The 27,058-nt window shown below is 41.7% G+C and overlaps 1 protein-coding gene across 1 annotated transcript in view; it reads left to right on the top strand.

The window, feature by feature from the left end:
* The first annotated feature begins 8,193 nt into the window (after positions 1–8,193).
* Positions 8,194–27,058, top strand: part of LRP6 (LDL receptor related protein 6) — a 128,400-nt gene continuing 109,535 nt past the window's right edge. The window contains exons 1-2 of the mRNA XM_071733346.1: positions 8,194–8,632; positions 24,451–24,844. Of these exons, the coding sequence (XP_071589447.1) occupies positions 8,578–8,632; positions 24,451–24,844 (449 nt within the window). The 5' untranslated portion in view covers positions 8,194–8,577. The remainder of the gene's footprint in view (positions 8,633–24,450; positions 24,845–27,058) is intronic.

The raw sequence follows: 27,058 nt of genomic DNA, 5'->3' as shown, positions 1-27,058 counted from the left end.
GATAAGCTTGAGGAAAGGGATGCCATCCAGAGGGACCTTGAGAGGCTTGGGGAACGTGCCCACATGAACCTTATGAAGTTTGAGATGGCCAAGTGCAAGGTCCTGCATCTGGATCAGTGCAACCCTTGGTATCAGTAGAGGCAGAGGATGAATGAATTGAGAAAAGTCCTGTGGAGAAGGACTTGGGGATACTGGTAGGTGAAATTAGATATGAGCCAACAATTTGTGTTCACAGCCCAGAAAGCCTTTTGTACCCTGGGCTGCATAAAAAGAAGCCTGGTCAGCAGGTCAAGGGAGGTGATTCTGTCCTATTCTAGTGAGATCCCACATGGAGTACTGTGTTCAGCTCTGGGGTCTTGGACCTGTTAAGATTTGGTCCAGAGGAGGGCCATGAAAAGTGTCAGAGGGCTGGAGCATCTCTCCTATGAAGACAGGCTCAGAGAGTTGGGGTTGTTCACCCTGGAGAAGACAAGGCTCCAGGGAGACCTTTTTGCAGCATGTCAATACTTAAAGGGGACCTATAAGAAAGATGGAGAGAGACTTTTTATCAGGGCCTGTAGAGGCAGGACAAGAGGCAATGGTTTTAACTCAGAGAGGAGAGGTTTAAATTAAATACAAGGAAGAAACATTTTACAATGAGACACTGGAATGGGTTGCCCAGAGTAGCTGTGGATGCCCTGTATTTGGGAGTATTTGAGGCAGTGCTGGATGAGTCTTTGAGCAGTGTGGTCCAGGGAAAGATGTCCCTGCCCACAGCAGCGGGGTTGGACTAGGTGAGTTTTAAAGGCCTTTTCCAACCCAAATCATTCCATGGTTCTATGGTTCTGTGATTCTATGTTTCTGTGACTCTAACTGAGGGGCAGTATACAAAGTGGGAGCAACAACTAAACAACTGGTATAACAATGCTCTGCAAATGTTTTTTTCTCCAATTTTAAAGTGTTTGAGTCTTTGGCTCCCACTGTTATCTTTTAAGGTGGTAACTGGGATGCCTTTTGATATACTGAGTTCAATATTTACTGCCACAGCACATATCCTCTCTAATGCTTTTTCCAGTTAAAGTGTCAGAATTTCTAAACCACAAATGAAGAAAGGACTCAAAATCAAAATTTCTTTCAACACTTAGAGCTTTACTTATCTTTAAAAAAAAAAAAAGAAAGTGTTTGGGGAAAATAGCATTTTAAATGTATTGTTCAAAGAAAAGATTTCTTAATATGCCAAGATTAAATGGGGATTTTGTTCTGTGTAAGCTCTTTTCAGATAATTCTAAAGGTATTAGATTTTTCACAATTGTGGGAAGGAAAAAATTAGTAGAAGTTGCATTAACTGCAAAGCTCTGACATTGAAAAAGGCATTGGAAGGAGCTTTATGAGTCAGGGCTATTCAGACACAATTCTCTGTCTTTTATTCAAAGACCCATGTGACCAAATACTGTCTTTGTGGTTTGACTGGGGAGGAGGGGGAAGAAGGAAGGATAAGGAATGGATTGGATAGCCTCAATCTAATCACTTTTTTCTCTTGCGAGGGGAAAATAAAATCTAATTATTCCAAAATGGAATATTAATATCCTTCAATAATATCTTTATAGCAGCCAAAACTCTTTAAACAAATATATTTGAGGAGTGGATCAGCCTTTCTCTGTGTTTTCCTCTGTCACATATCTGTATTTAGTTGCCAGCTATACTGGAAGTCCTTATCGAAGTCCACACTGTGAGGAAATTATTCAGAGAACTAATGGAGATGGAAAAGCAGCAAATGAGACTTCAACAGTATATAATTGCCCCTTCCATCCATGTCATCACACAAAGAATAAGTTACAGGCCATAAACCCACAGAAACCTTTATATATGGAGCCAGTGCAAGCTTAAGGACTCTCATTCATTCCTGCTCTAACAGGCAATGGAAGACACTTCAGGTAATGGCCAGGGTGAAACTGTGATGAGCTTTTTGCCTCTGTCCTGTGTCTCTTTTTCAAGTATCTCTTGTGGGGCACAGCTGATAGTGCTGCTGCCAGCTGATAGGGGGTGTGGGGGGAGAGGGGGGGGAATCTGGCACTGTTTCTGCTTCAGCCATTCTCTCCCACTCCTGCAGCTCCGACACAGGGATTGCTGTATTTCTAATAAACCAGAAATTCACTAACTAAATTACTGCCTGGGCCTGCTAAAAAAGGATATATTGTAGAACAACCCACTGTCAGTCATTTTGGGATTTAATTAATTGAGACATGAGCAAGGACTAATTAGAACTATCACAACACTGCTGTGATTAGTTGATTTAAAGTTGTTGTTTTTTTTTTTTAAATCAACCAACCAACCAAAAAGAACAACACACAGCTAAAACACAAAAGCAACACACACACACAAACAAAAGGTAAGGATTTTGTCCTTGAATTTTACTTATCTGACAGTGGTATCATGCCCTAGGGCATCTTCAATCATTTTTATGATTCTGAAATAAACAGGGAACTTACATTTGTTCTGCATACCAGCTTTTCAGGCCTTGAAACACACTTCTCACAGTGAAACATAAAATTTATCAGGGTAGAGTACAGGTAATAACTCCGAATTGTCGAAGGCATCGATTTTCCTCTGAGAAATCCTGGGTAATGATAATTTAATGAAAACATTACCAAGAATATGCCTCCATTCTTATTTTAAATTACTACCTATGGAGCAATTAAGAGCGTAAAAAAAAAAAAAAAGATTTGGGTTTTCCTTGAAATAATAAATTGTTCCAACCTCTTGCATTTTGACTTTAACTTACAAATCTCTTAAAAAAGGAGGCTTCATAAAACATCGCAGGCATTAAATCCGAAGATTAACCATTAGAGGGCACTCTTTTCTGCGCCGAGGAGCTCGTCTTGCTTTTCTGGCCTCTTGAACAAAACTTTCCTTACAGTTAATGAAAACAACGCCCTCAAAGAGGTATCAGGGTTGCTGATCCTTAGCCATATTCCGTGGTACAGCTCTTTCACCTTAAGTGGCTATTTCAAGCTGTAAATGAGCTCTTTCCTACACACAGCTGGAAATGTGGAACACCACTTACATTATGTAAAGATCAGAAATTATTGTAGGGGTCTCCTTCTCTGGATAGATGCAAAACCCACCTGGATGTGTTCCTGTGTGACCTACACTTAGTGATCCTGCTCTGGCAGGGGGGTTGGATGGGGTGATCTTTCGAGATCCCTTCCAACCCCTGATATTCTGTGATTCTGAGACTCTGTGGAAGATTGCTGATTACTGTGAGACAGTGACTTACCTTTCTTGACCATAGGCATAAATTCTAGTCTTTAATCCTTGTGACTGAAAGAGTGGGAGCAAATGTACAATGCTTTACCAGTAACTAATTTTTGAACTTCAAAGGCTGCATTGCAGAGCAGAATTGGTAAATATTATGGGTGCCTATTGCAAAACGCTGAACTCCATGAAAGAGGGTTGAAAAGGAAATATTCTTAAATTGTTGTTGCTTAAAAGGCATGCACGTTATGGTTAATAGGACCCAGATGCTGACTGTTTTTGAAAAATTGAGCAAACTAAAACAAAATAAGTGTTTTGGTGTCTGTCAGCCTGAAATGTGAGCTCTTTTAAAAGGATATTTTTGCTGTATCGACCTAGAATTAAAGCACTTTACAAATTTTAGAACTGTAACTTTCTCAAATGACATTTTTATAATTTCACTTTGAAATGTAGCTGTGGCTAAACATTCACAAGGAAAGACTTGGACTTGCCCTGTAGTCTGGTGGCCAGTGCCAAATTAAAATCAGAATCCTGCGTGGTTCACAGTGAAAACACCACAGCTGAAGCAGCGCATCCTCAGGCAGTGCTGTTTTCAACTCCCTGGGAGATGGGAGAGGAGAAAAGAGGTAGTAGATAGCCAGCCTGACCTTGGATGCACCATCAGCAGGAATTCCAACACTTCTCCAAAGGCATAAAGAAAATGCCCAAGCCTTTCAGGTCATCTTATTTCATATTTCCCCCTGGGGATATTGCTGGATTCCTGTTGGACAGGCTAACCTGTATTGGCTGCTGAACTCAAGTACCTTGTTCTCTGTGAAGTTTTTGTTGTAAGGACTTTTTTTAGCCAAAAAGAAATGCAGTTCTCCTCTTGGGTACCAGGCAACCTCTTCTGGTAGGTGAGATGGGAAAGAGAGAATGGGTATTATATTTAACAAGGAGAAAAATAAAGTTGTACTGAAATGCAAGGGGAAGAGGCATCTCTTTATGTGTTTTAAAAGGGACTTGATGGGATGTTTGATGGGAAAATTGTCATAGAAATAGCAGGAGCACTATTTTTTACTGTGGTTTCACAGACTTGGGGGGGAACTGCAGACAGTAACTGCAAAGCCAAGTGATGTCTCAAGGCCTGGAGAAAATTTCTAGAATGGAGACATGACTAAAAGTCCAAGGAAATATGAGCTGCCTGTGTTCTGGTAAAATGGCACAGTTCATACGATATGGGATAAAAAGCTAGGGGGAAAGTATGTTTACTTGTTACTAAACTTTAGGAAGGAAGGACTGTATAATGTTGTACTCTAGTCACCTGTGGAGAAGTGGCTATCTGACAAAGGTCACTGAGGGAGGAACACCTTGGTAAAACCATTGCACTCTTGGAACAAGGTAAACCTCGTCAGGTGTATCTATCACATTTGTTAGGGTTGACCTTGTTTTGGAGAAGAGTTGGATGAAACATTTTTCTTTATAAATACCAGCTGTATGACCTAGGCAAAAGGGCAAGGTGATAATGCTGCAAGTCAGAGCCCTATTTTATCTGTGAGATGATTGTAATGGGCATCACTGCTGAAGTCATCACTACGTCAGATCCCATTTCCTAAGCTCTGGTGCTGCAGACTTTCCTGCTGGGGGCAAGAGAGGACTTGAGCTACAATTCCAGTATGAAGTCCTCCCGCTTTTGAAGTCGGTGAGAGTTTTGCCATTGACTTCAGAAGGACCAGAATTTCACCATGCCACGTCCATTAATTCCTGTTGAGACATTCAGCAGGAGAGCTAATTATGATAGTGGTTTCTGTGATGTGGGCAGCCACAAATCCATTTGCTGAGCAGCCATCTTCTCCTAACAGCTTTTGCTCATTAGGGACTTTGGTGCTGGTCCTACTAAAGATCCCACTGACTCCACTGCACAGTTCAAAGATAGAGTGACTGGGGCAGTCACTGCTGGTTTCAGGAGCTCCAGCAGCTGTTCCTTGCTGTCCTGTGTGCTGACACAACTTCTTGTGAGGCTGGGCCACCAACCAATCCAGGGAACTAGCCCAAGTGTAAGAGAAAACTTCTTGAAAAATCTTGTGTCATTGAGCTACCATCTAACTCCAGAGGCTGTGCAGGTTTCTTAGCAGTTGGAGCTCCAGACTGGATCTGAACCAGCAAAACAAGGTTTCTCTTTTTAAGGTTAATGAAAGTAACAGCAACCAACAAGGGGAACTTCTTACTAAAATAAAAGGAACATTCCCTCTCTCCTCCTGTTTACTTACTTTAAGCTCAAATAAAGAACATAAAGATCAGGCCTTTCTATGTGTGGCAATCTTGCCTTCCATTTTACTTTGTAAAAAACATGGAGTTAATTCAGAATGTATGAATTAGAAGTAAAACTGAGAAACAGTTAAGATATAGACTTATATATCTTATATATCTGTATCACTTAGGTCTTGAATCCTAAGTGTCAATGGGGAAAAGGGTTCAAAAAAGGCTACCTGGGCTGGAATACACAGGCTGTGGGGGAAAGGGGGTAGGCTGAGGGGAAGTGAAGCCAATAATTATTAAATGGCTCAGAGGAAATCCTAGAAGGAAAGGAAAGGACTCAAATTATGCACCAGTGTGAGGGGTGACAGCAGATAATGTTTGAAAGCTAAAAATAAAGCCTGTCAGCCTGGAGAACAGGGAAGAAAATAAGAGCATCCAGGCAGGGGATCAGGCACCCAAGGGAGATAGTCAAGACACCAGAGTGTTTCCAGCAAAACAGGTAAGATTTAAGAGGGAACAACATGCAGAGAAATGTGTTCTCTGATGCAGGGGGTTGGGAGTGAGGTTTTCTTCAGCTGTGCACCATGCGATTAAGATATCAAGAATTCATTTCAGATCTTCCACATTCTGTAATTGGTTAATCACAGATAGCGCAACATTATGACTGTAAAGTGTAAGGAAAATAAACACACAAAGCTTTTTTTTTCTTCTCTGATTCCAATTAAACCACACACACACACACACACAAAAGTAAAAAAATAAAAAAAGTTGTGCTCCTTCTGCTAGCTCCTGCAAAATTCAGTGGTGACAACAAGGGTTGGATTGGGGTACTAACCTATTGTATAGGTTAATTTTTGCATGGGAAGCCCTTCCCTGTATTATCCATGTTGATCTTGCTCGAGTTTGCTAATCCTCCTGGCTGACAGCACAGAAACAGAGGAGCCGTTTCATCTGTGGAAGAGTCAAGGACAACATTTTGTAACACAGACCTGGCCTCAGGGAGGTATTGCTGTTGTGAGTTGCATTGTTTATGTTTTCCAAATGTATTTTAGCAACCTTGAAGTTTGGAAATATACTTTTATTGTAAAAAGCTCTGGTTTTTTTGTGTTAGGATTTTTGGGGGTTTTTTTCCCCAGTAAAAGCCGAATCTGTTATCATATGACTCAAGGAGCCTGGTGTTAAGATCCAGTCTACAATGCCTAGGCCTTTAATCTGTACCAGATGTTATCTCCTACTGTAATCACAAGAAAAGCTATGAAAATACATGTTCAACAGATACGAAATTAAAAGTTAAGTGCTTCCATAAGTTTCTAATAATCCTGAAAATAATGTGGACTTCTGAATGCAAGGATCTCAATTTTTTACTGCAAGTTGCTCTGCCTCATACCATTGATCTGCTAAGAAGCTGTCACACTTTGTGAGGGAAGCAGAGCGAGACAGAGAGATTTAGACTTGTTCCTTGGAGAAATACTGAAGTAGATTTTGTGACCTAGAAGAGATGCCAGAAAGCTGCATTTTGTATTGTTTATTAGTAATGAACAAAGTTGGTAAGGAGGGAACCTTTTTTTAAGTGAGAGTATTTTACGAAATACTAACTTTTTAGCTTCTCCAGGAAGAAAAGGGTGAAAGGGTGTGTTTACACAGATGTAAGTTAGGTTTAAACACAGCACATTGGCCACTCTTTAACTACTGCTCCAATCAGCACAAATCCTGCTTACTACTTGAGTTTAACAAGGGGGACAAAAAGCCAAACCAGCCCCAGAAGTGCTGGGAAATAAATCACACACCATTACATCAGCCAAGCAGTAAGCACTGCTGATAAGGAACGCCTGCTAGCTCTGCTCTGGGAAAGATAAAGATTACTGCCCTTGAATCGCCACACTGACAGTATTAATTGTAACTTAATTTTACCACATTGCTTAATTCCCCATCCGCCCCCAAGAAACACTCCAAAACTACAGCCCGTCCCCCCCACCCCCCTACAATTTTATTTCTAATTCAGCCGTCGGGGCAGCGCAGGTCGATAAAACGCCGGCCTGACCCCGCAGCTGCCCCAGCTCGGAGCGCTGGGGAAGGGCCGGGAGGCCGCCGCAACGCGGACCGGCCCCGCACCCTTCGCTTCCGAGGTGCCTCTGCCGGAGACCGAGCGGGATGGCGGGCGGACAACACTAGAGAAAGCATCCGGTAGCCCTGAGGTGCCCGGCCGAGCCGCTGCCGCCTTCACCTGGCGAGGGAGGAGCAGGAGCGGCCGCCACCGCCTTTGTGCCGCCACCGCTCTCTGCTCTGTGGCAGAAAGTAGTTCCGTCTCTCCCGGGCCGGTGTTGCTCCTTGAGCCGCCTCACAGGCGGCGGATGGGAGTGAAGCACAACAAGTAGTCCCGCTGGAATGCGACGGCGGCGGTCGGACCCCCCCCCCACCCCTACCCCTCAGCCGCCGCGTCCCCTCACTCTAACTGCGAGGCGGCCACCTTGGGGGGCGGGGGGGTGACATCCAACCCACTCTCTCCCCTACCAGCGGTCCGGCTCCGCCGTGGTTCGGAACCCCCAGGGCTTTTGTCAGCGGCCGGGCTGCCGGGATGGTGTGTGAGCCTGTCCGGCTCTGAGGTGCTGCGCGCGCGGGCCCGCCTCCTCCTCCGCTCGCTCCCTCCCTCCCTGACGGGAGAGAGAGGTGCAAGGGGAGGGGGGACGGGCGGGCGGTGCTCCGAGAGCCGTCCGGGCGCAGCGAGGGGAGGCGGAGGCGAGGCCGGGCAGGGGGAGGAGGAGGAGGAGCAGGATTGTATCCCTGCGCCTGTGCGCGCCCGGCGGAGGCGGAGGCCGAGCCCGGGAGAGCGAGCAGACGGGTGGATGGGGGAACGGCCGCGGCGGTTGCGGTGAGGCGGCGGCCGGCATGGAGGGCAGCGCCCGGTTCCCCGGCAGCGCGGCGGGGCAAGTCGCCTGCTAGGGACCGGCGAGGGGGCAATCTCCGTGTCCGCCCTTCCCCGCCTTCCTTCCCCCCCTTTTCCCCTTCCCCGCCACCTCCCCCGCCCGCCTGGAAGCATGAACTGGCAGCGGAGGTGCTGCTCCTCGCCGCCGCCTCCCCGCCGGTGAGAGCGAGGAGGGAGGGAAGATGGGGGCCGTCCTGCGGAGCCTACTTGCCTGCAGTTTTTGTTCCCTGATGAGAGGTGAGCGGAGCGGCGGCAAGGGGGGGGGAAAAGTTGCAGGGTTGGTGGCGAGGGGCCATGTTTGGGCGTGCGGGAGGGGAGAGGCCTGGCTGCCGGCAGGGCGCGGGGCCCGGCGCGGGGGCAGCTCCCTGGCCCAGCCGCCGCCGCGGCCTCCCCGGTTCCTTGAGCAACTTCCCCGCCGGCCCCGAGCCGCGCTTGGGAGCAGCCCGCCTTACCGGCGGCCACCGGCCGGTTCTCTCGCCGCCCCATTGTTGTTTTCAAGTTTGTTTGGTTGTTGTTTTGCTTTGGTTTGTTTTTTTTTTCAATAAATAGCAAAACAAACCCAAGCAAACAACAAAAACAAACAAGCCTCCCAAAAGAGTGTACGCTCCACTGTCTCTCTTCGCACCCCTTGAGCTAGCCGTGGGCAGCAGGCAGCTCTCAAGGCAGAGGCTCGGCCATGCTAGTGTCGGGCTGATAACGCTACTACCATCGCCAGGGTCCTCTCCACCCCACCCCCCTCACTCCCCGAGTGGGGTTTTACCCTGCCGGGCGTGGGGGTGAGCTCGGAGCCTCGCGTGTTTCCCGGTGGGAGGAGGGGGAGGTGTTGGAAAGTGCCCGGGAACTGGTGGCGTTTCGCTGAAAGCTTCCTGGCAGCCAAGTTGAACGTGCGGAGTTGGCGAGAAGAGGAATGAAAGATCCTCTCAGCTGTGCTGGCTCTGCGCTGAGACTTGGGGAGAAGTTTGTGTTTCACTGGTGAACTGCCACGGATGTTCATACAGCTTTAAATCAGCAGTCGAGTGCCTTACGAGGGGATGTCACTTAAAGGAGCTGAGAATTCTCTGTTCCACTTCCCCTCTCCAGCAAAATTGTGTACCCTGTCTTACAGGCCACAATTGTTAAGAAAACCAAGGATTTTTAAAATTTACTTTTTTTTCTTTTTTTCTTTCTTTTTCTTTCTTTTTTTTTTTTTTTTTTTTTAATTCCGTAAATTTACAATTCAACTACATGAACTATTTCTCTGTGTTCTGTCTTTCTGGAAGAAATCATCTGCGATATTTGCATCCACAGTTGTGCTGTTCACTTGCATTTTTTTTGCACTAGATGAGGCAGGAGGTTAATTGCTAACAGTCAATGAACCATATACTTTGATTTATAAAATTTATCAGTACTGGTGTTTTTCGATGAAAGCTAAAATAAAGGTGGTTTAGGCTGAAGTGACTGTTCGGTCTGCAGCTGCTCATTACTTTGGAAAACAAAATTTTCCCCTCTGTAACTTTTTTTTCTTTTTCTTTTTTTTTCTTTTTTTTTCTATGCATCTGTTTGCCATATTGTATCCTGTTTGCAAAGATACAATTATACTTATTTAAGTGGGCTGTGTAACATTTCTTAGTCCTATTGTGGCTGTTAAACCCCACTTTTCAGAACTTGAGGCTGGAGTGCAGAGAAACTTCTTCCTGATTAGTTCATTTTATTAAGTTCAGAGTAAACCATTTGTTTGGCTCTAACTTGCTGTTCAGCCTAGTTCAAATGACAGCACAGAAATCACTGTCATATATAACATCATATAATATTGTCACTCTAATTTCTTCAAATTAATCTCAAATTAGGGACTTGTGCTTTTGAAATTTTTGTGTACTTGGTGATTCTCAATAAGACACTTTGAAGAAACATTCAGTTTATAAATCATCCACACTGTCGTTTCTTTTCTTGTCTCTCATCTTCCTCTCTTGTGGAAGACATTTGTATCCAAACAGCATTTTTGTTTCTTCTGTGTTCAAGGTCTCCTGCTGTGTTTGATCACCTACTTGAAGTCATAATCTTCTGTTTGTGACACTATAGTAATTTTCCTACTTGGCTAATTGTTACCTGAGATAGAGATAAGCAGCAGGAACAGCTGAACTCTGAGGAAAGAAAAATCAATTTTTAATGGCATTACATGCATTGTCCCTAATAAACAACGTCTATGAAAGTAGAATCGGTTTGAATCAGATGTGTTGAGTTCAGAAGAGGTGTCAGCAGTTCCTTAATGAAGCAGAGGCAGTGCCAGCATGAGTATGAATAAGTTAATACATGAAAGGAGAGGTGAAGTTATGAAGTTCACTGGTCCTTGTGCTGTGAAGGATGCTAAGGTAACAGTGTTGGAGACTGAAACTCAGAAAATGTAATAGCATGTATTTGTGGATTGCAGCATCCTGTCTGCTTATACAACCAGCCTCCCTCTGTTGACTTAAAAAACCCCAAATGGATGGAGTTTTGCAACAACTAAACTGTGATCATTAGTTTGAGGAAACTATAGTAGACTTGTTCTTGTCTGGAAAGCAATGAAACTGGTAACCTACATTGCCCTGTAAACTAAGAAGGACTTGAAGTAGCAGGCTGTTACCAGCCAGAATTGGATGCACAGGGAAGGCACTTGTCTTTCGAAGTTGTCCAAGGGCTGGGATAAGCCAGATCCTACTGATGTTTTCAGGTCAAGTATTTGGATTTCTAAGAGGCAGGAGGTTACTGTCATGACAACTTGCTGTGGAGGTTCTGTGGTTTGGGGTTGTTTTTGTGTTGTTTCGTTTTTCATATGCTGGCTGATAGAAGAAAGGGGTCACTTTCCTGGGACCTCTTGACCCTCATCATAGTTAGGTCTCTGTTCTCCTCTCTCCGCCCCTGGTTTGGTTTGGTTTGGGGATTCCTCCCTCTCTGACAATCAACAGTGCTTCTTGAAGCTGCTCCCTGAGGGTACATATGGAGGAGTCAGAGCTGCTTCATAGCAGCTTTGCTGTGTTCTTCCTGACAGCTGTGAAACCAATCAGGATCTTGTTAGATAACTGACAGTTGCAAAGAGGCAATAGTGGTGGCATCACATCTGTCAGGGAGCTGCAGATAAGTGTGAAACTGAGGTTTCAACTTTTTAATAAGTGATAATGAGAGAGTTCTTCCTCTGCAAGTATTCATGCCTTACTTTTCTTCCAGAAATAACTCTGCAGTCAGCACACAATTGCTGTTTTGTTTTGGTTTTAAACCACCGTCATACAGACAGTGCATAAACCTCTTGTTTGAATAGGAATATTATACGTGATGTTTGTGCAGACACACTGAACATTGCAGGCCTCTGTGCTTATGGTCAGTGAAGAAATGAAAATGTCTGTTTGGTAACGGGCATTTTAAAACTATTGCTTCCCTCTCATGTTCAGAGGAGTTGTGGGTTTTTGGTTTTGTTTTTTTTTTACTCTCTTGTTATGGTTTAAATATTATTACTGTCAGAGGTGTATGCAGATGATGTGCTTCTCGTATCCTACAGTGGGAGTTATATAAAGATATTCAGGTAAAAAGCTTTGTTCATGCTTCACACCAATAGTGCTCAGACAGGTATTAACCATATCCATGTTTCCTTTTTCCTGAGTGAATTGATTACATCTGCATTCTCTGAGTTCTAGGTAAAGAATTTGGCTAGAAGCTGTAGTGGCTAGGCTTTTTTGTTTGTTTAATTGGTTTGTGGGTTTTATTTTGTTTGTTTTGGCTTTGCTTGGGTTTTTTGTTCATTTTTTGCAGGAAGATAGGTCAGGATCTGGAGCATAGGAACCTTAAATTCTGTGTCGTTGAGCGCTGAAGAAATCTGATTCCCTTGTACATTTGTAATCCACCTTTACGATGATGTCGCATCTCAAAAATGCCAGCTTCAAGAGAATCTGCTGTGGTGGTGGTGCATATAATAAGCAGTTTACCTTTTAGTTCAAATCAAGTAGAGCAAAAATTTTTTATTTTATTTTCCTTTTGAGAGAGTAGGGTAGGAGAAGAAAACAGGGAGAAACAGGTCTTGGTTTCTGATCTGTCACCATTCATCTCTGACAGCCATTCTGCAGACTTAAACACTGTATTCTTTGTCCCCAGCACATTTAACCTCATTAATTTCCTTATGAAATGCTGAATACTTGGGTTGCTTTGCTGGTGGCTTCTTCAGAAGAGTCAGTTTCCTTGTACTGTAGGGAGGGGCACATGTTTTGTTGAGTGTCACCAGAAATGCAGTTGTTACTAAAGTTTGTTGCATGCTTCTACTTCTGTCTGGGCCAGTGGCTCTCTTGTGCTGGGGAGGGTACTTATCTCTGCTCACAGTTCTGCTGGGAAGCCCACATGCTTCAGCCAGCTCACCTGGCAGAGACCACACATGGCTGGTGAAATTCTTTGCTGTCACCCACTCCTTTGATGGCATATGGGGGCTATTTGTCCTTTGAAGGCAGTTAGTGTCAGTGAAGCAGAATTTAGGTTGGTAAGGAATTTCCCAGAGATGGAGCTCTACCAGTAAGTAATTTAGGTTGCTTAGAAAGATATGCCGGGGGGGTGCAACTGCCTGGCAGACTTCAGGGATGGTCTTTTAGCATTTATATAGAGCACCTGGCATTGCTTGCTTAAAAGTTGAGCCCTTGAATTCAGCTTGAATTCTATGGCTCACTAAGGGTGACTGTGGGTATGTGTACATGAGGTTTAGGATGAGCATGCGGTGAGTGCTACCACTTACTCTGTGCCAAGCTCTTTGTAATGGTGGCTCTTCTAGCAGGTAATTGCTGTTCAATGAAAGATATATAGTCTCTAATAACTTCTGTTTCCTCAGCTTATGCCTCACTCCATAAACCTGTGCAGTTTCAGAGTGTATACCAGTTACAGAGTACACAGTGCTCTAAGCAAGGAAGCTGTGTCAGTCTTTTGTGGTAATTGTCCAAGGCTTGGAAGAGGAAAGCATAGCGTCACTAATGAAGAGTACATAATCCTGAGTATTGACACCCTAAACATGAAGAAACTTTGTCCTATTTATGTATTTGGCAGGCAAGCTGACACAGGGAGCCTTAAGCTCTTTAGATATTATTGTAGTTTATAAATACTTGTAGCTAGAGATTCACAGTGTGAATGGGCTCAGTATTTGCTCCTTGTGGACAGAACTTGGTCTGAACACAGTGATGGTGTTTGAATGTAGTAACAAGATTGTCTCCATTTCACCTCTTCAATACATTCCCCTCTGAAAGTTATGAAAATAGGTGAGTTTTTTTGTCTCCTTGTGATTATCTTCTACAGCGCTTTCTATTGCAATGTAGTTGGCACAGTTCCCCACCAATATTGAAATGGAGTCAAAACTACCAATCTATGAATAGAATGGAAATACTGTAATGCCTTTTCCCATTGTTTTTAAGAACACACCATTCCAAGACTAGGTTAAAAGAAGTAATGGTTTAGTTAGTAATACTTTGTTTCCTTTGCAAAATGTTACAAACTATTTGTAGAAAGAAGTCTGTCAGTTTAAAAGATGGAATGCTTTTTGAACTTCATTATTTATATGGAGAGAACAATAAGGAAATGTTTTTAATATAAACAGACACGGAAAATGGCAACATTGGTATAGATTTTTTTAGTATCTTATTACAGGATCACATTACCTAAATAGAATTACTCCCTTGTGATAGAATTATTGTGGCAGAAATGGGATTATAGTCTTAATTCTGTTTATGAGGGCCATGTGTGAGCTCTTGATGTCAGATTTGGAAAGTAATCATGTTTGAGACAGAAAATCCTAATGAACTAACTGTATAATTTTGCTTAATCAAATTTTTTTTTTAATCTTCCCTGTGATACTGAAATGTAATTTTGTTCTTTATATTTCTCTCCTTACTCTTCCCTCCCCGATGTGTTCCCAGAGGGAAAGCATAGTTCTTGTATTTTTGGAGTTTGTTTTTTAAACTGTTTATGTGTCCAGAACTCTTCAAGGATAAGCATTCTCCTCTAGCCATTGTCAGAGTTCAGACTTCTAGAAGGTGGCTGATGTATTTGTTTGAATTCTGGAAGTTAAGGGTATATGGAAGGTAACAGAAAAGTGTAGTAGAATTTCAGACTTTTTTCCTTTGTTGTTCTGTCAGAGCAGTGTATGAATCTCTCACATGTACTCATAGTATTAGCATTAATTAAAATGATAACACTCTGGAAATACAAGAATGTTCTTGTCCACACATGGATTAGTAGAGTAGCAATATTAAGAATAACAGAAGAGTAGGAGTTCGTAAGCCTTGCTTCGACTCTTATATCTGTTTGGAAAATACACTGGTGTTCTAATAACTTAAATTGAGGCTCAACAATTACCCTCTACCCCAGAGGGGATGGTAAAAATTAATAAAATAATCCCAACTTGGGATTGTCTTTATGGGTTTGTTTTTCTTTTGGATTAACAGAAATTGGTCCTATTCTATATGAAAAAGAGATCGTTCACTTTTTCAAGGGATGCTGCATGTGTGTATGTTTTGTTTGTTTTTTTAACATATCTCTACATCTAATGAGTATTGATTGTTTGATATTATCAGTACTGGAATGTGAGTGGTTTTGAGAGTTTAAAAAATAAATCACATAGGTCACAAATTTATTCTGTTGCCAAAATAAAATGTGCAGTAATTTGAAAAATTCATGAAGTATGCACATATTGTTCCTTGCCCTTTAAAAACAGTCCTCAACTGTTAAATTGAATGGAGTTTTTATTTATTATCTCAATCTGTAGTAAACTTAATAAATAGTCTTAAGAATTTGTTTAAATTGTAATTTTGGTTTGAAAACGTTTTTTCCTTTGGCTGTTTTAACTTGTACTGTGAGAATTGTCTTTTAATCTTCTTATAAATTTACTTTCTAGTTCATTGTGTATCCTTTCTATTTTTTTCAAAATTGTTGATACTGTCTTGTCTAGAAAAAAGTATTTGACTTGTATGATAAGCAAGATCTGTGAAATTGTTTTACTATTTGGATGTATGAGTTATTTTATTCTCAGTATTTGTTATGATGAGTGAACTGTCAAATATGCCGTTCACTAAGCTTGGCCTGGAAAGAAATCATTAGTTAGCTGACATATTCTTTGTGGAAGAATTACAGAGTAGGGGGGATGAAAAATGTGCTAAGACAGTACTGCTGCTACCCCCATCCCCTCTGCCCCAAGTTGGTCCTGCTATTTTATGTCCCAGTTGAGGGCTTTCACTTACCTCTGTGGTGTACTTCTCAGTGTTGGAGTCTGTTGTGCTAAATTCTGTGTTCATGCTTTACAGAATCTTCCTGATAGTGCTTTAAAAATCTAAACAAACAAAAAACCCCAGCCACAAAACAAAATAATTTTTTTTAACCTGAGGAGACAAACTGGCAGGTTTAGAAAATATTTTTTTAGTACTAGACATGCAGCTCAGATAAATTGCCAAGAGTCTCTGAAGAGGGTAGCTCAGTGCCTATGAACTTCTTGTCAATATGGAAAAGTGGTTGGTTCAAAAGCAAACCAGTGTGCTGCTGCTCAAGGTGAGGATTTTGTTGGTCCATGAGGAACTTTGAGCTGAGGGACCCTTGTCTGGGGCTGTTCCCATGCGATGTTTGTCAGAATAGCTGGGAATCCTTCACCTATGGAGGCAAGTGGTGATTTGAGGGCAAGCTCTCCCAGGCCCCTCTCAGCTGGCTGTGTACCTCCAAAAGTGTGCTGTCCAGGTTGAAGCAGCTCATGAACTGTCATCTCTCCAGACTACCAACAAACTTTGGAGCATTCCTGTCTCAGCATGCCAGGGTATACAGTAGCCTTTTGGGACCTGGGTTGCCTCTGTCACAGCATCACAACTTTGGATCTTGATGATCTATTGCAATGGAGGGGTTTAGCAATGCACAGTCTTTCAGCAGCAGCTTCATCAGGGATATGAGTTAGGCTTTTTATTTTTTTAAATTATATTTTTTGTGTTAGAGACTGTAGGAAATTATGACACCAGAAGGTGTGAAGGGTAGTGCTTCATTTCAGTGTGATCAGGTCGTCTTATCTGTCATCATGTGGCTTCAAGTTTGGATTGCAAAATACCATCCCCATTCAGATGTGGGACTCTTAACTGGTGCAGTGCAGCAAAACAAGATTTCTTTTTCTGTGTGAGTGAAGGTGTGTGCTGGGGAGAACTGTCAGAAACATACCTTGCAGACAGGAGATGCTTTGCAGCAGTCTACATGCATAGTGACTTTTTTAATTAAACAGATTGTGTCGATTAAGCATGGGTGTTTCCAGTAGAACTAGGGAAGTATTGCCAATGTGAGTGGGACTGGTGTGACTTCATCTGCAGCACTATATTGTTCTGACAGCTGTTTGAGAGTGGGAGAGTGTTGAAGGCAGGTTATGGTGACACCTGAGGAAATGGGAAGTGTAATGTTGAAGTTCTGCTGACATTAGCATGGATCATGGTGCTACCTGGTCAAATGTCTCTTTAATCTTTTCTGCTTTCCAGAGTCTGTTGCTGGCCAAGGAATGTGTACTGTGCTGCTGCTATGTTACCTTAATTTTCTTGGCACTTTAAGGCTCACTCTTGTATGCACCAGGGTTATGGAAGAAGGTACAGCAATGCAGCTGCAAGCAGGTATCTGACCAGGGACCATTGTGGTCTGCTCATCCTAGGCAGTTGTAAGCAAGATAGATTCAGCATATTAAGTTATAAAGATGTCAGCTGCCAAAATGGTGTGTTTTATCCTCATGAGAATGCAATGGAAAGCACTTCAGCATAGGAGAGCCATTGTTATGGAAAGATGAGCTGAATCACCTTTCCCTAGCTGAGACAGTGGATCAGTGTGGATGTGCTGCTTAACACTGAGACGTTCTGTGATAATTTGAAAATCATCAACTGATGGCTCTATAGTTCTGTTGCCAACAGGGCGATTTGACAGGCAATGCCTGCTATTCAGAAAGTTATCTGCCTGTGATATGCTGAAGTATTTGGTGTACTTCAGTCGTGTGCTTGTGCTATATTCTGCCAAGCCTTTTTGCTTTTTCTGCATGGTCTTACTATTTCTGTCCTTCCTTGTTCTCCATTTTTTTCCTCCTCCCCTTCTCTTGCCTCTATCTGTGTAGTTCTTTTGGAAGAAGATTTTTTTCCCCCTCATTATCCAGCAGGCTAAAGAGTGGTTTAATGCCTTTGTCTCATCTAGTTCTGCAGGATTTCTTGGTCTCCAAAGTTCCTGTCTGGCCAAAGGCCAGCAAAACTAACAGTAGAAGCTTGGTGCAGAATACAAGTGCCATTGCTGCTGCTTGGTGTCTTTGCTTTTTGCACTGGCAAGCCTCACTGTTCCTGTGACTTTTTGAGTTACTATCTGAACAGCCCTTGTATGGCTCTAGCATGTGGAATATACTTTAGGTTATCTGACAAGAGCAGAAACAGGCCTTTCTGACAAACTTGTGCTGCCTTATACTGAAGTCCAGATTGCCTGCTGTGTCCTGCAACCCAAAGAGGTTCAGAGAGAGGGGAGCTCTCCCTTAACAGTCACAGAATCACTTAGGTTGAAAAAGACCTTCAAGATGATTGACTCCAACTATAACTTAACACTGACAAGACCTTAACTAAGCCATATCCCTAAGTGCTGTGGCTACACAACTCTTAAATAATTCCAGGGATGGTAACTCCACCACTGCCCTGGGTAGCCTGTTCCAATGCCTGATAAACCTTTTGGTGAAGAAATTCTCCCTAACATCCAATCTAAACCTCCCCTGGCACAACTTGAGTCCATTACCTCTTGTCCTGTCACTTGTAACTTCACTGAACAGACTGATCCCCACTTCTTTACAGCCTCCTTTAAGGTACTTGTAGAGAGCAATAAGGTCTCCCCTCAGCCTCCTCTTCTCCAGGCTAAACAACCCCAGCTCCCTCAGCAGCTCCTCATAAGACTTATGTTCCAAACACTTTATCAGCTTTGTTGCCCTGCTTTGGACACACTCTAGTAGATAAATGTCCTTGCTGTAATGAGAGGCCCAAAACTGAACAAGTACACAGGTGAGTACCTGTGCTGAATACAGTGAAGGTTCAATGGGGGCTACTGCTAAGTCAGTTCATTGGTTTTCTTAAAAAATTGTGTGGAATAAATGAGAAAAGGTGCTGTTATGGAACACCTGGTGCAAAATCCTGGCCTGCTGCTTTCTGTGTGAAACTCTTCTGGTTTTCCTGGTGATTTTTTTGTTTGTTTGAAAATATGAACCAGCTCTGCATAAATTTCTTAAGCATGGTTCTCTGCTTTTCAGGATATTTTTTTTTAACTTGCAACTTGCCTCCCTTCTGATTTGATACAAGTCTCCCTGTTTTTAATCTCAGTGCTACCTCAGCGCTTTTGCTCCACCAAACTGAGCCAGCAAAACTCAAACATTCACAGATAGTGATTATACAGAATTCGTTATAAGCATAAACAATGATGAAGAAATTTGAACCTTGAGGAGTAAAGGGAAAGTCCACAGAACTGAATGCCAGAACTCTTGTGTCCATGCAGAAAGTTTTTCTTACGCTTTTGGGTTGGCTCTCTGTGGGCCATCATGGGAATGGGAGTGACCGTCTTACATACAACGAGTTTTGTGTTTAGAGTGGTTTTGAGGAGGCTGCAATTAATGCTCTTTGTTGGTTATCTATACCCACTTATCTGCTTCTCCTTCTCTTGTGGGCTGCATGTGGGTGGATGTCATTCCATCGAGGCATCTGGCAAATCCTTCATGTTCACTGCTTCATCCAGGACCATGTGTATTTGCTTGGCATATCTCATCACAGCATCTCCTCTTTTCCAGTTCTTGTGTTTGCTGTCCTTGTGGCAGTGTGCTTGGCAGTGTCAATTCACTTCTAGGTGCTCAGAGTTCTTGAGCAACACTTTTAAAAAGGGGGAGGGGCAGTTTTCTCTTCCCAGCTCAAGGCCATCTTCCAATGTAGCATTCCATGGGTTTCTTACCGGTCGATAATATCCTGCATGGATATTTCTTTCCTCAATGTGAGCAGTTTCCCAGTGTTACCGGCTTGGCTACGTTGGTGTACTGGGGCAAGTTGCCACAGCTTATGGTGGCTACCTCTAGTCTGGCAGGTCCTGTTTCTAAATTGGAGGCTCACAAGCAACTGGTTCAACTGATTTGCCCAACCTGATGCAGTCCTCCCTTTCCCTGGTCTGCTAGTGCTTATGTATATCTGATTTTGTTCTAAACTGATTTTGGATGGCTAAAATATACTTTCTGGAGGTGGGGGGAGTGCATGATAGCCTTCTGCTGGTTTAGGTCCCTGCACTGTCTCACTCATGTACAGGACAAGTGGTGGGGCCAGTGCAAAAGTGAGGTCAGGAGCTAAAAGCTGAGGGTGAAGCCAAGGAAGGAGGATGTGGCTGCAGTTGCATTTTGAGCAGATCCAGCAGGCTGACAGCTAAAGGGGGGAGAGCTACTCCCCCTTCCAATTCCCTGCTGTTTGCCTTACATTACTTTTGGAGTTTGCTGGACTGCTTCTTGAGTCAATTCAACTCACTAACCCAAGCAAACCTTTCACTGACGTCAGGATTTGAATCAGCTTGGGGAGAGGCCCTTATCTATGTGAGGAAGAGCATTGTGCAGGGCTGGGCATGAGAAAAAAGAGTTTGGGGCAAATAAGACAATGCTAATTGTTTTAACCCGGCTAAGTTCCACGTCAGTGAAAGAGAATGAATGTGTTGCAGGTAACTCTGACTTTGTGGCACCTAGAAGTGTCTTGGTTCATTGAAAGTGGAAAGGAAGCAAGCAGGAATTTGTGGAAAAGGGGTCTGGACTAGTTAAAGAAAGGTGGGACAAATTCTGACGTCTTAAAGTAGCCACTTAAACATCACCAAAAAAAAAAATTGAAAACCTTTTTTAGCTGGTAAAGTGTTTTTTTTTTGCTAGGTTTTTGTTTTGTGGTTTGTTGGTTTTTTTTTAATGTTTGTTCATTGTTTTGTGTCATGTAGGCTGCTGCATTTTTAAGCTACTGTCAGATATTTACAAATCAGATGTACAATTTAAGACTTAAGTAGACAAGTGTTGGGGAACCCAGACTTGAGTATCTTGGGGATTGGCAACATTCAGTATGCTAGAGAGAAAAACAAGAAGCCAAGAGAAATATTTGGTAGAAGAACTGAAGTTCTGTGGTGGGGAAAAGGGTGCTGGTGTAGAATTCTAGTTGTAAAGGCAGGGCTGGATTTTTATATGGAATGTGGTAAGCTTAGGGAAGGCATTAGGTGAATATTAAGAATTCAGAAGCAGTTTAGATTCAGTGACCCACTATTGCGAGAGTTCCTTATGATTTATTTTGTTGCAGTTCAAATGTGTTAAACTCTAGTTTTGTATCTATTTGTTCTCTAAGCAAATGTTTGCTTCCACAAATGGATACTAAATAGCTTATTTTATGACTAAGCATAGCTTTTACTCTGCATTGGGTACTTTAATTAGGAGGGTATGTGTAGACCTCTCAGGTGATTGATAACATGGTAATATTCACTACTGTTTTAGTCACTGATTTCCAAGATGGGTGTGTTTTTCTTTTACTTTTAAAAAGGTGTATTTCTCTTTAATGCATTATAGTTTGTTGCATTTAAAATGTGCATTTTTATGGTGTCTATGGAAGGGAAGTAGAAACATACATAAAGAGATGGGTTTTGACAACTTAAAATAATAATCTGAGTTGTATCTCTTTGCCCTATTACAACTTAAACTGTGGAATAGTTTTTTAGCTTTGAAAGGAGTTTCTCTTGGACTTCTTCCTGGAGGCTATTAGTATAGTTGGGAGCTGCATTATGCAAGCAAGCCATTTTTGCAGTGGCCTGTGCTCCTTTTAAAGTGACTTGTATGGGGCAGAATGTGATCTTCTGCCACAATTTTCCTTCTAGCATTGCTGCTTAAGTAAATGGCAAAGAGTATACTAGATACTAATGCTGCTAACTTTAGTACTTGGGTTTCATAGGACTTTGAAGCCTTCATGTGTTATGGAAAGGGCTGGAGGAACAAACCTGGTTTTTATTATCTTGGTGGTGCATGCTTCATTCCCAAATGTCGCAACAAATTGGAAAGCTTAATATCCTCATCTGCCAGCCCTGTGGAACGTGTTACAAGTTGGGGCTTTGAATCAATCTCCATGAAACTAAAAGTCCTAAGTGTTGCTGGTTTGCTTCTGAGCCTTCATTCGAATAGCTTGTATCATTCATGATAAAGGATGGTTTCTCCAGTCCTTCCTCAACCAGACCTGAGCTGCAGCAAGGAGTGAATCACCTACGCAGTGTGGTTGTGTCAGGCTCAGCAGTGCCTTCAGGCTTCCTTGGTAACACTTGGCATTCCTGGTGTTCCAAATCAGAGCATGCTGTGTGCGTGGGTACTCTTGCTTTGTGTTGCACGGAATAATTGAACCTGTACTCATTTCTGCATGGATTTACCTTTTCTGAAATGCTGGGTGTCCTGTCTTATTAGAGAGATCTCTGCCAGTTGGCTGCACACTTTCCTGTGGTGCTCTGACACTGGCACTGAGCTGGCTGTTAGCTGATTTTTCAGGTTACAGTTGCAGGTTTTAAAAAGTAGAGGGCTTTATTGCAAATGTAATTTTTACCACTTTCAGTTTATTGGATGCTTTTTTTCTGGAAAATTCCGTGATTATAAGCAGCCTGCACCTCAAGAAACTGTACTGGAGTTTTAAATCTTTAGAAGGTGGAAAATTATGCAAGGCAGGAAAGGAGATAGCAAAGTAATGTAATAAACCTACTTAATGAGAGGATACTGCTTTCTAATTTAACAAAGGCTACCCCTTCTCCATAGAAATCTAATCTCTAAACTGAATGTTTTACTTCCCAATGAAAGCATAATTTCTGGAGAGGGGAATAGAAATTTAGCATTACTAAAAACCAACAAAACTTATTTCCCCAATTTTATAACTGTCTATCAAAAATTTGTCATAAATCGATTTATATTTAATTTTCTAAAAATAGAATGAAAGTCTAAACAATTGTTTTGTTTTTCTTGTGGGTTTTTTGTTGATTTTTGTTTGTGGGGTTTTTTTGATGGATTTTTGTTTTGGTTTTGGTTTTTTTCCTTTGGGTTTTAAGGAAGCAAGTAAAAAGCTTCCAAGCATACATAGCAGAACCTGTTTATTTGGATTAAGAAAGTTCCTTCAGCTTCTCCCAATATGCAAGTGGCAGTGTCTTTGAGAAGCAGTTTTGTGGCAATGAGGGGATTAATCAGATCTTGGGAACTAGTTTTTGAATTTTCTGAAGTGTGTGTTAGCCTTTCTAATTTCAGGGTGAGTTCCTCATATAAGGAACTGGATCTTTTCTGGTAATGTGGTGGTCCTTGGTGTTATCCAACCACAAACATCTTTGGTTCTATAAACATAAGCCTTTTGGTTAGGATACATATGAATAAATCTGCAAGATTTTTCTTAAATTTGTGTGGTGACAGGTAGAGGAGCATTTAGTATGCCAGTCATAGTATGTATCTGAATGCTGCTGTACAGCTCCATTGCTGGAGTGCCCAAGTTAGTACAGGGAAAGGTAGAGGTATTTTCTGATAGTGGGTTTAAAAGTATGTGCTTGTCTACTTTATACAATTTTATTCTTTTTTTAGCCTTCTATTAAATAAGGCAGGGATTTTCCTGATGTTATATATAGCTTGTGGCTAAGGACAATTAAGCAGCCATATTACATTTGAGAAACTGTTTTCATGGTTACTGCTTTTCATTAGTCATCTTGGGTGTGTTGTATATGAAGAATATACAGACTGTGCAAACCAATAGAGTAAGTAAAGAAAGCATATATAATAAGGACTTCATGTTACACAATTATTTAGGAGTGATAGAACTGAGCTTGAAAGAACTGAGTGTTGTTAGTCCTGTAGGTTTATTTTTCTATCTAGCTCCTCATGCCAGCATCAACACCCTAAAACAGCATTCATCTCATGCTGTGCAAAGGATATTGTATTTGCATGTATTATATGTAAAATATCTGAAATATGATTTTGAAGATTTTTCAGGTGGTTTTGATACTCTGACATGAATTGTGTTTTTATAGCAGAGAGGTGTGTATTGCTAAACTGTAACAAAAAAAAGAAAGGAATCTTTGCTCAGGTGAGCTAACACTGAGTGCTTAGAGAGCTGCTTTACGTTTGTCTTTCACGTTCTTATTTATGCATCCTTCTCTATAGAACAGTGTCATTTGAGCACTTCAAACCTTCATTTTCTTTGTTCTCTCCTTTCTTCTTTAATCTTATTTTGATAATGCACAGCCCAGAATAATGAGCCGCCCATTACAAAGTTATCATCTTGAGTTGTAGCACTGTTGAAAGGCTTTGAGTTGGTGCTTTTTAGTCAAACTTCATAATGTCCCCTCACCTTTTTTTTTAATTTAAAAAAACCAAACTCTTAAATTAGTATTTATGGCCTGATACGCCATCATGGTGTGAGTTATACTTGATATATACTTGAGAGGTTCTCCTCCCCCTCTATTCTGCATTGGTGAGGCCGCACCTGGAGTATTGTGTCCAGTTCTGGGGCCCTCAGTTCAAGAAGGACAGGGAAGTGCTTGAAAGAGTCCAGTGCAGAGCTACTAAGATGATTAAGGGAGTGGAACATCTCCCTTATGAGGAAAGGCTGAGGGAGCTGGGTCTCTTTAGTTTGGAGAAAAGGAGACTGAGGGGTGACCTCGTCAATGTTTATAAATATGTAAGGGGTGAGTGTCAGGGAGATGGAGTTAGGCTTTTCTCAGTGGTGACCAGTGATAGGACAAGGGATAATGGGTGCAAATTGGAGCATAGGAGGTTCAAGTTGAATATCCGAAAAAATTTTTTTACTGTAAGGGTGACGGAGCCCTGGAACAGGCTGCCCAGGGGGGTTGTGGAGTCTCCTTCACTGGAGACATTCAAAACCCGCCTGGACACGTTCCTAGGCGATGTACTCTAGGGGGCCCTGCTCTGGCAGGGGGGGTTGGACTAGATGATCTTTCGAGGTCCCTTCCAACCCCTAGGATTCTATGATTCTATGATAAGTGGTGTTAACACATCTGTCTGTCTCCCCACCCCTTATTTCTGCCATTTAAAGCTGCCCCACTCTTGCTGTACGCCAACCGGCGGGATCTGCGACTGGTGGACGCTGCCAACGGGAAGGAGAACGCGACGGTGATTGTGGGTGGCTTGGAGGATGCAGCAGCAGTGGACTTCCTGTTTGTAAAGGGGTTGATATACTGGAGTGATGTAAGTGAAGAAGCCATTAAACGAACAGAATTCAACAAATCTGGGAGTGTACAAAATGTGGTCATTTCTGGACTTCTGTCACCTGACGGGCTGGCATGTGACTGGCTGGGAGAGAAGTTATACTGGACGGATTCTGAAACAAATCGAATTGAAGTTTCTAATTTAGATGGATCGCTGAGAAAAGTTTTGTTTTGGCAAGAATTGGATCAGCCCAGGGCAATCGCCTTAGATCCTGCAAGAGGGTAAGTTTTGTTTAAAAGAAAATAATTAAAAATGTTAAAATTCTTGTTTGTTCAATGATTTTAAATAATCGATTCTACAGTTACCAAAGTTATCCTGTGCTATTTTGCATTGTTTCCTTCTTTTCTATTAATGTGATTTGAAAACAATTTGCATCATCAGAAATTTTTAAAAAGTACTAGAAACTTATTTTGGAAGTACTGGAGAAGATGAAAAGAAATGGAGAAGTTGCAATGTAAAATCCAATATAATCTTCTTGGAGGGCCATCAGCTGTCTGTGGACTGGCTTGTATCTCTCTTTAGTGTCAAGTGGTGGATTTTTTTTCAAGCTTTGTTGTTGATATTTATGCTTTATCAAAACAGCAGAAGAAATGAGAGAATCAATATATTGTAGTAATAACAATTTAAGACATGCTTTAGTGCAGAAAATATATATAAGAGTTCCTCTCCCCATCCTTTGGGGAACTTTTGTTTTAAAAAGTCTTGTGTTTTGGTTTGGCCATTCTAGAACAGGTCTGATTCTTCTTAGCTCTCATTTCAGTTCCTGGACGTGACTTACAGTAAAATCTTTTTGTTCTGGTCTTGGACAAAGCTGTGTTGTCAGAAATGCTAAATTCAGAGGTGGTTTGGGTGATGTTATGTAAATAGCTAGCTTGAGGTTACCCTGTAGGTAGTAATCTGTGATAAACTGACTGGTCTCCTGAAGTGAAAGGCTGATGGAAAATCCTTGATGCCGTGTAATCTTTTGATAGTTGTTTTTTTTTTAATCGGTAGACTAGTTCTTATTTAAACTATCTTTTGTTTCCTAAACAAGCAAGAAAAGGAGTATCTTTTACTTCCACTTCATGTATTTTTTTCAGTCAGCTTCTTGGAGGGAGAAATCAATGCATTGTGTCTTAGGAAAGATGAGGGCTGTTTTAGCTGTGTGCGGCCTTTTTACGTTATAGTTTGTTGAACTTGTGAGTTTGGATCTTTTCCTCCAAAAGGAGGAGGTTTCTTTGTAAAGCATGACTTCTTTGCTGAGCTTTATTGAAATACTGTATCTTGAATATTTTATTCCACAGTTTCAATAGGCCTTTGGAAAAATATAAACAGGAAAGATGTTTCTTTCGCATTGCTTATATTCCCAGCTTTGGAAATAGCAAAAGGATGGATTTATGCTTTTCCTATCTCTTTACAGCTTATAAAGTGGCTCTAGTGATAGTGTAAGTTTTATGAGATACTAAAACCATTTAAGAATGTAAGAAAAGATGTAGTGGTAATGCCCATTCCACCTAACATTCCAAAACTGTGGGAGAAAAGGGAGGAAAAACACAGTCAAAATATTTTTATTTGGCTTCTAGCCAGAGAGACCGAGATACTCCTTAGCACTGTTGTCAAGCTAGTTGGTCTTTTTTAGGACTGTTTATATTTTCCAAATACCTTCAGTAATACGCTATCAAAACTAGATGACTCTGTACTTTTGCACTCTTTCATAATACTTTACACAAAGAGAAAACTAAAAGAAGAAAATGAAATAGATAAAAGGTAAAGTGGATTCATAAGTTTTTCCATGCTGATGGTCTGTTAAAGCAGTAGGAGTCCATACTTCATTATACCTCGATTTAGAAAGAAACAAGTCAAACAAAAAGCCCAAGCACCAACCCCCTCCTTTCCTAAACAAACAAAAAAACCCCAACCAAAACAAAGAAAACCCTCCACCAGCCTTAATTGAATAATATTTTCTTCTACATCTTTGCAGAGGTCACTTTCTAAGTTGAAGGGTGTGTTTTAGGAAGTAAATCAGTGAAATATTTACTTTGCCTTGCAGAAACTGCAAAATTACAATTCTCTAATGTAATTTTATGAGACAGAACCTCTTAGCTTTTAATAAAACTGGCTGTATTTCAGAACTTTCTCCAAACCTCTAAACATAGGTGGAAGAGTGGCATAAGCACTGGGATATAAATAAAAATCCCAAAATTGTTCTTGTATGCATGCTTCTTTCCCTAACATTTAAAATTTTTTTAGCCCTGTAAGTGTGTTTTGGTTTCACACTTTTACCTGGCAGACAGTGGTAGGAAAAAGCCATAAAAGGATCTCAGAACACTTAATAAAATTTGAGGCTTGGAAAAGCAAAACCCCTCTAATTTTCCTGCAGTCTGATCCATCTCCTACTATGCTCAGTTGATGGTTATTCCAGATACATTTATGTAAACTCTTGCAATTCATGAAAT

Source organism: Heliangelus exortis, chromosome 1 (genome assembly GCF_036169615.1).
Source record: "Heliangelus exortis chromosome 1, bHelExo1.hap1, whole genome shotgun sequence".
Lineage (NCBI taxonomy): Eukaryota > Metazoa > Chordata > Aves > Apodiformes > Trochilidae > Heliangelus > Heliangelus exortis.
The sequence above is the reverse complement of the archived record's forward strand: the minus strand, read 5'-3'. Positions and strand labels throughout refer to the sequence as shown.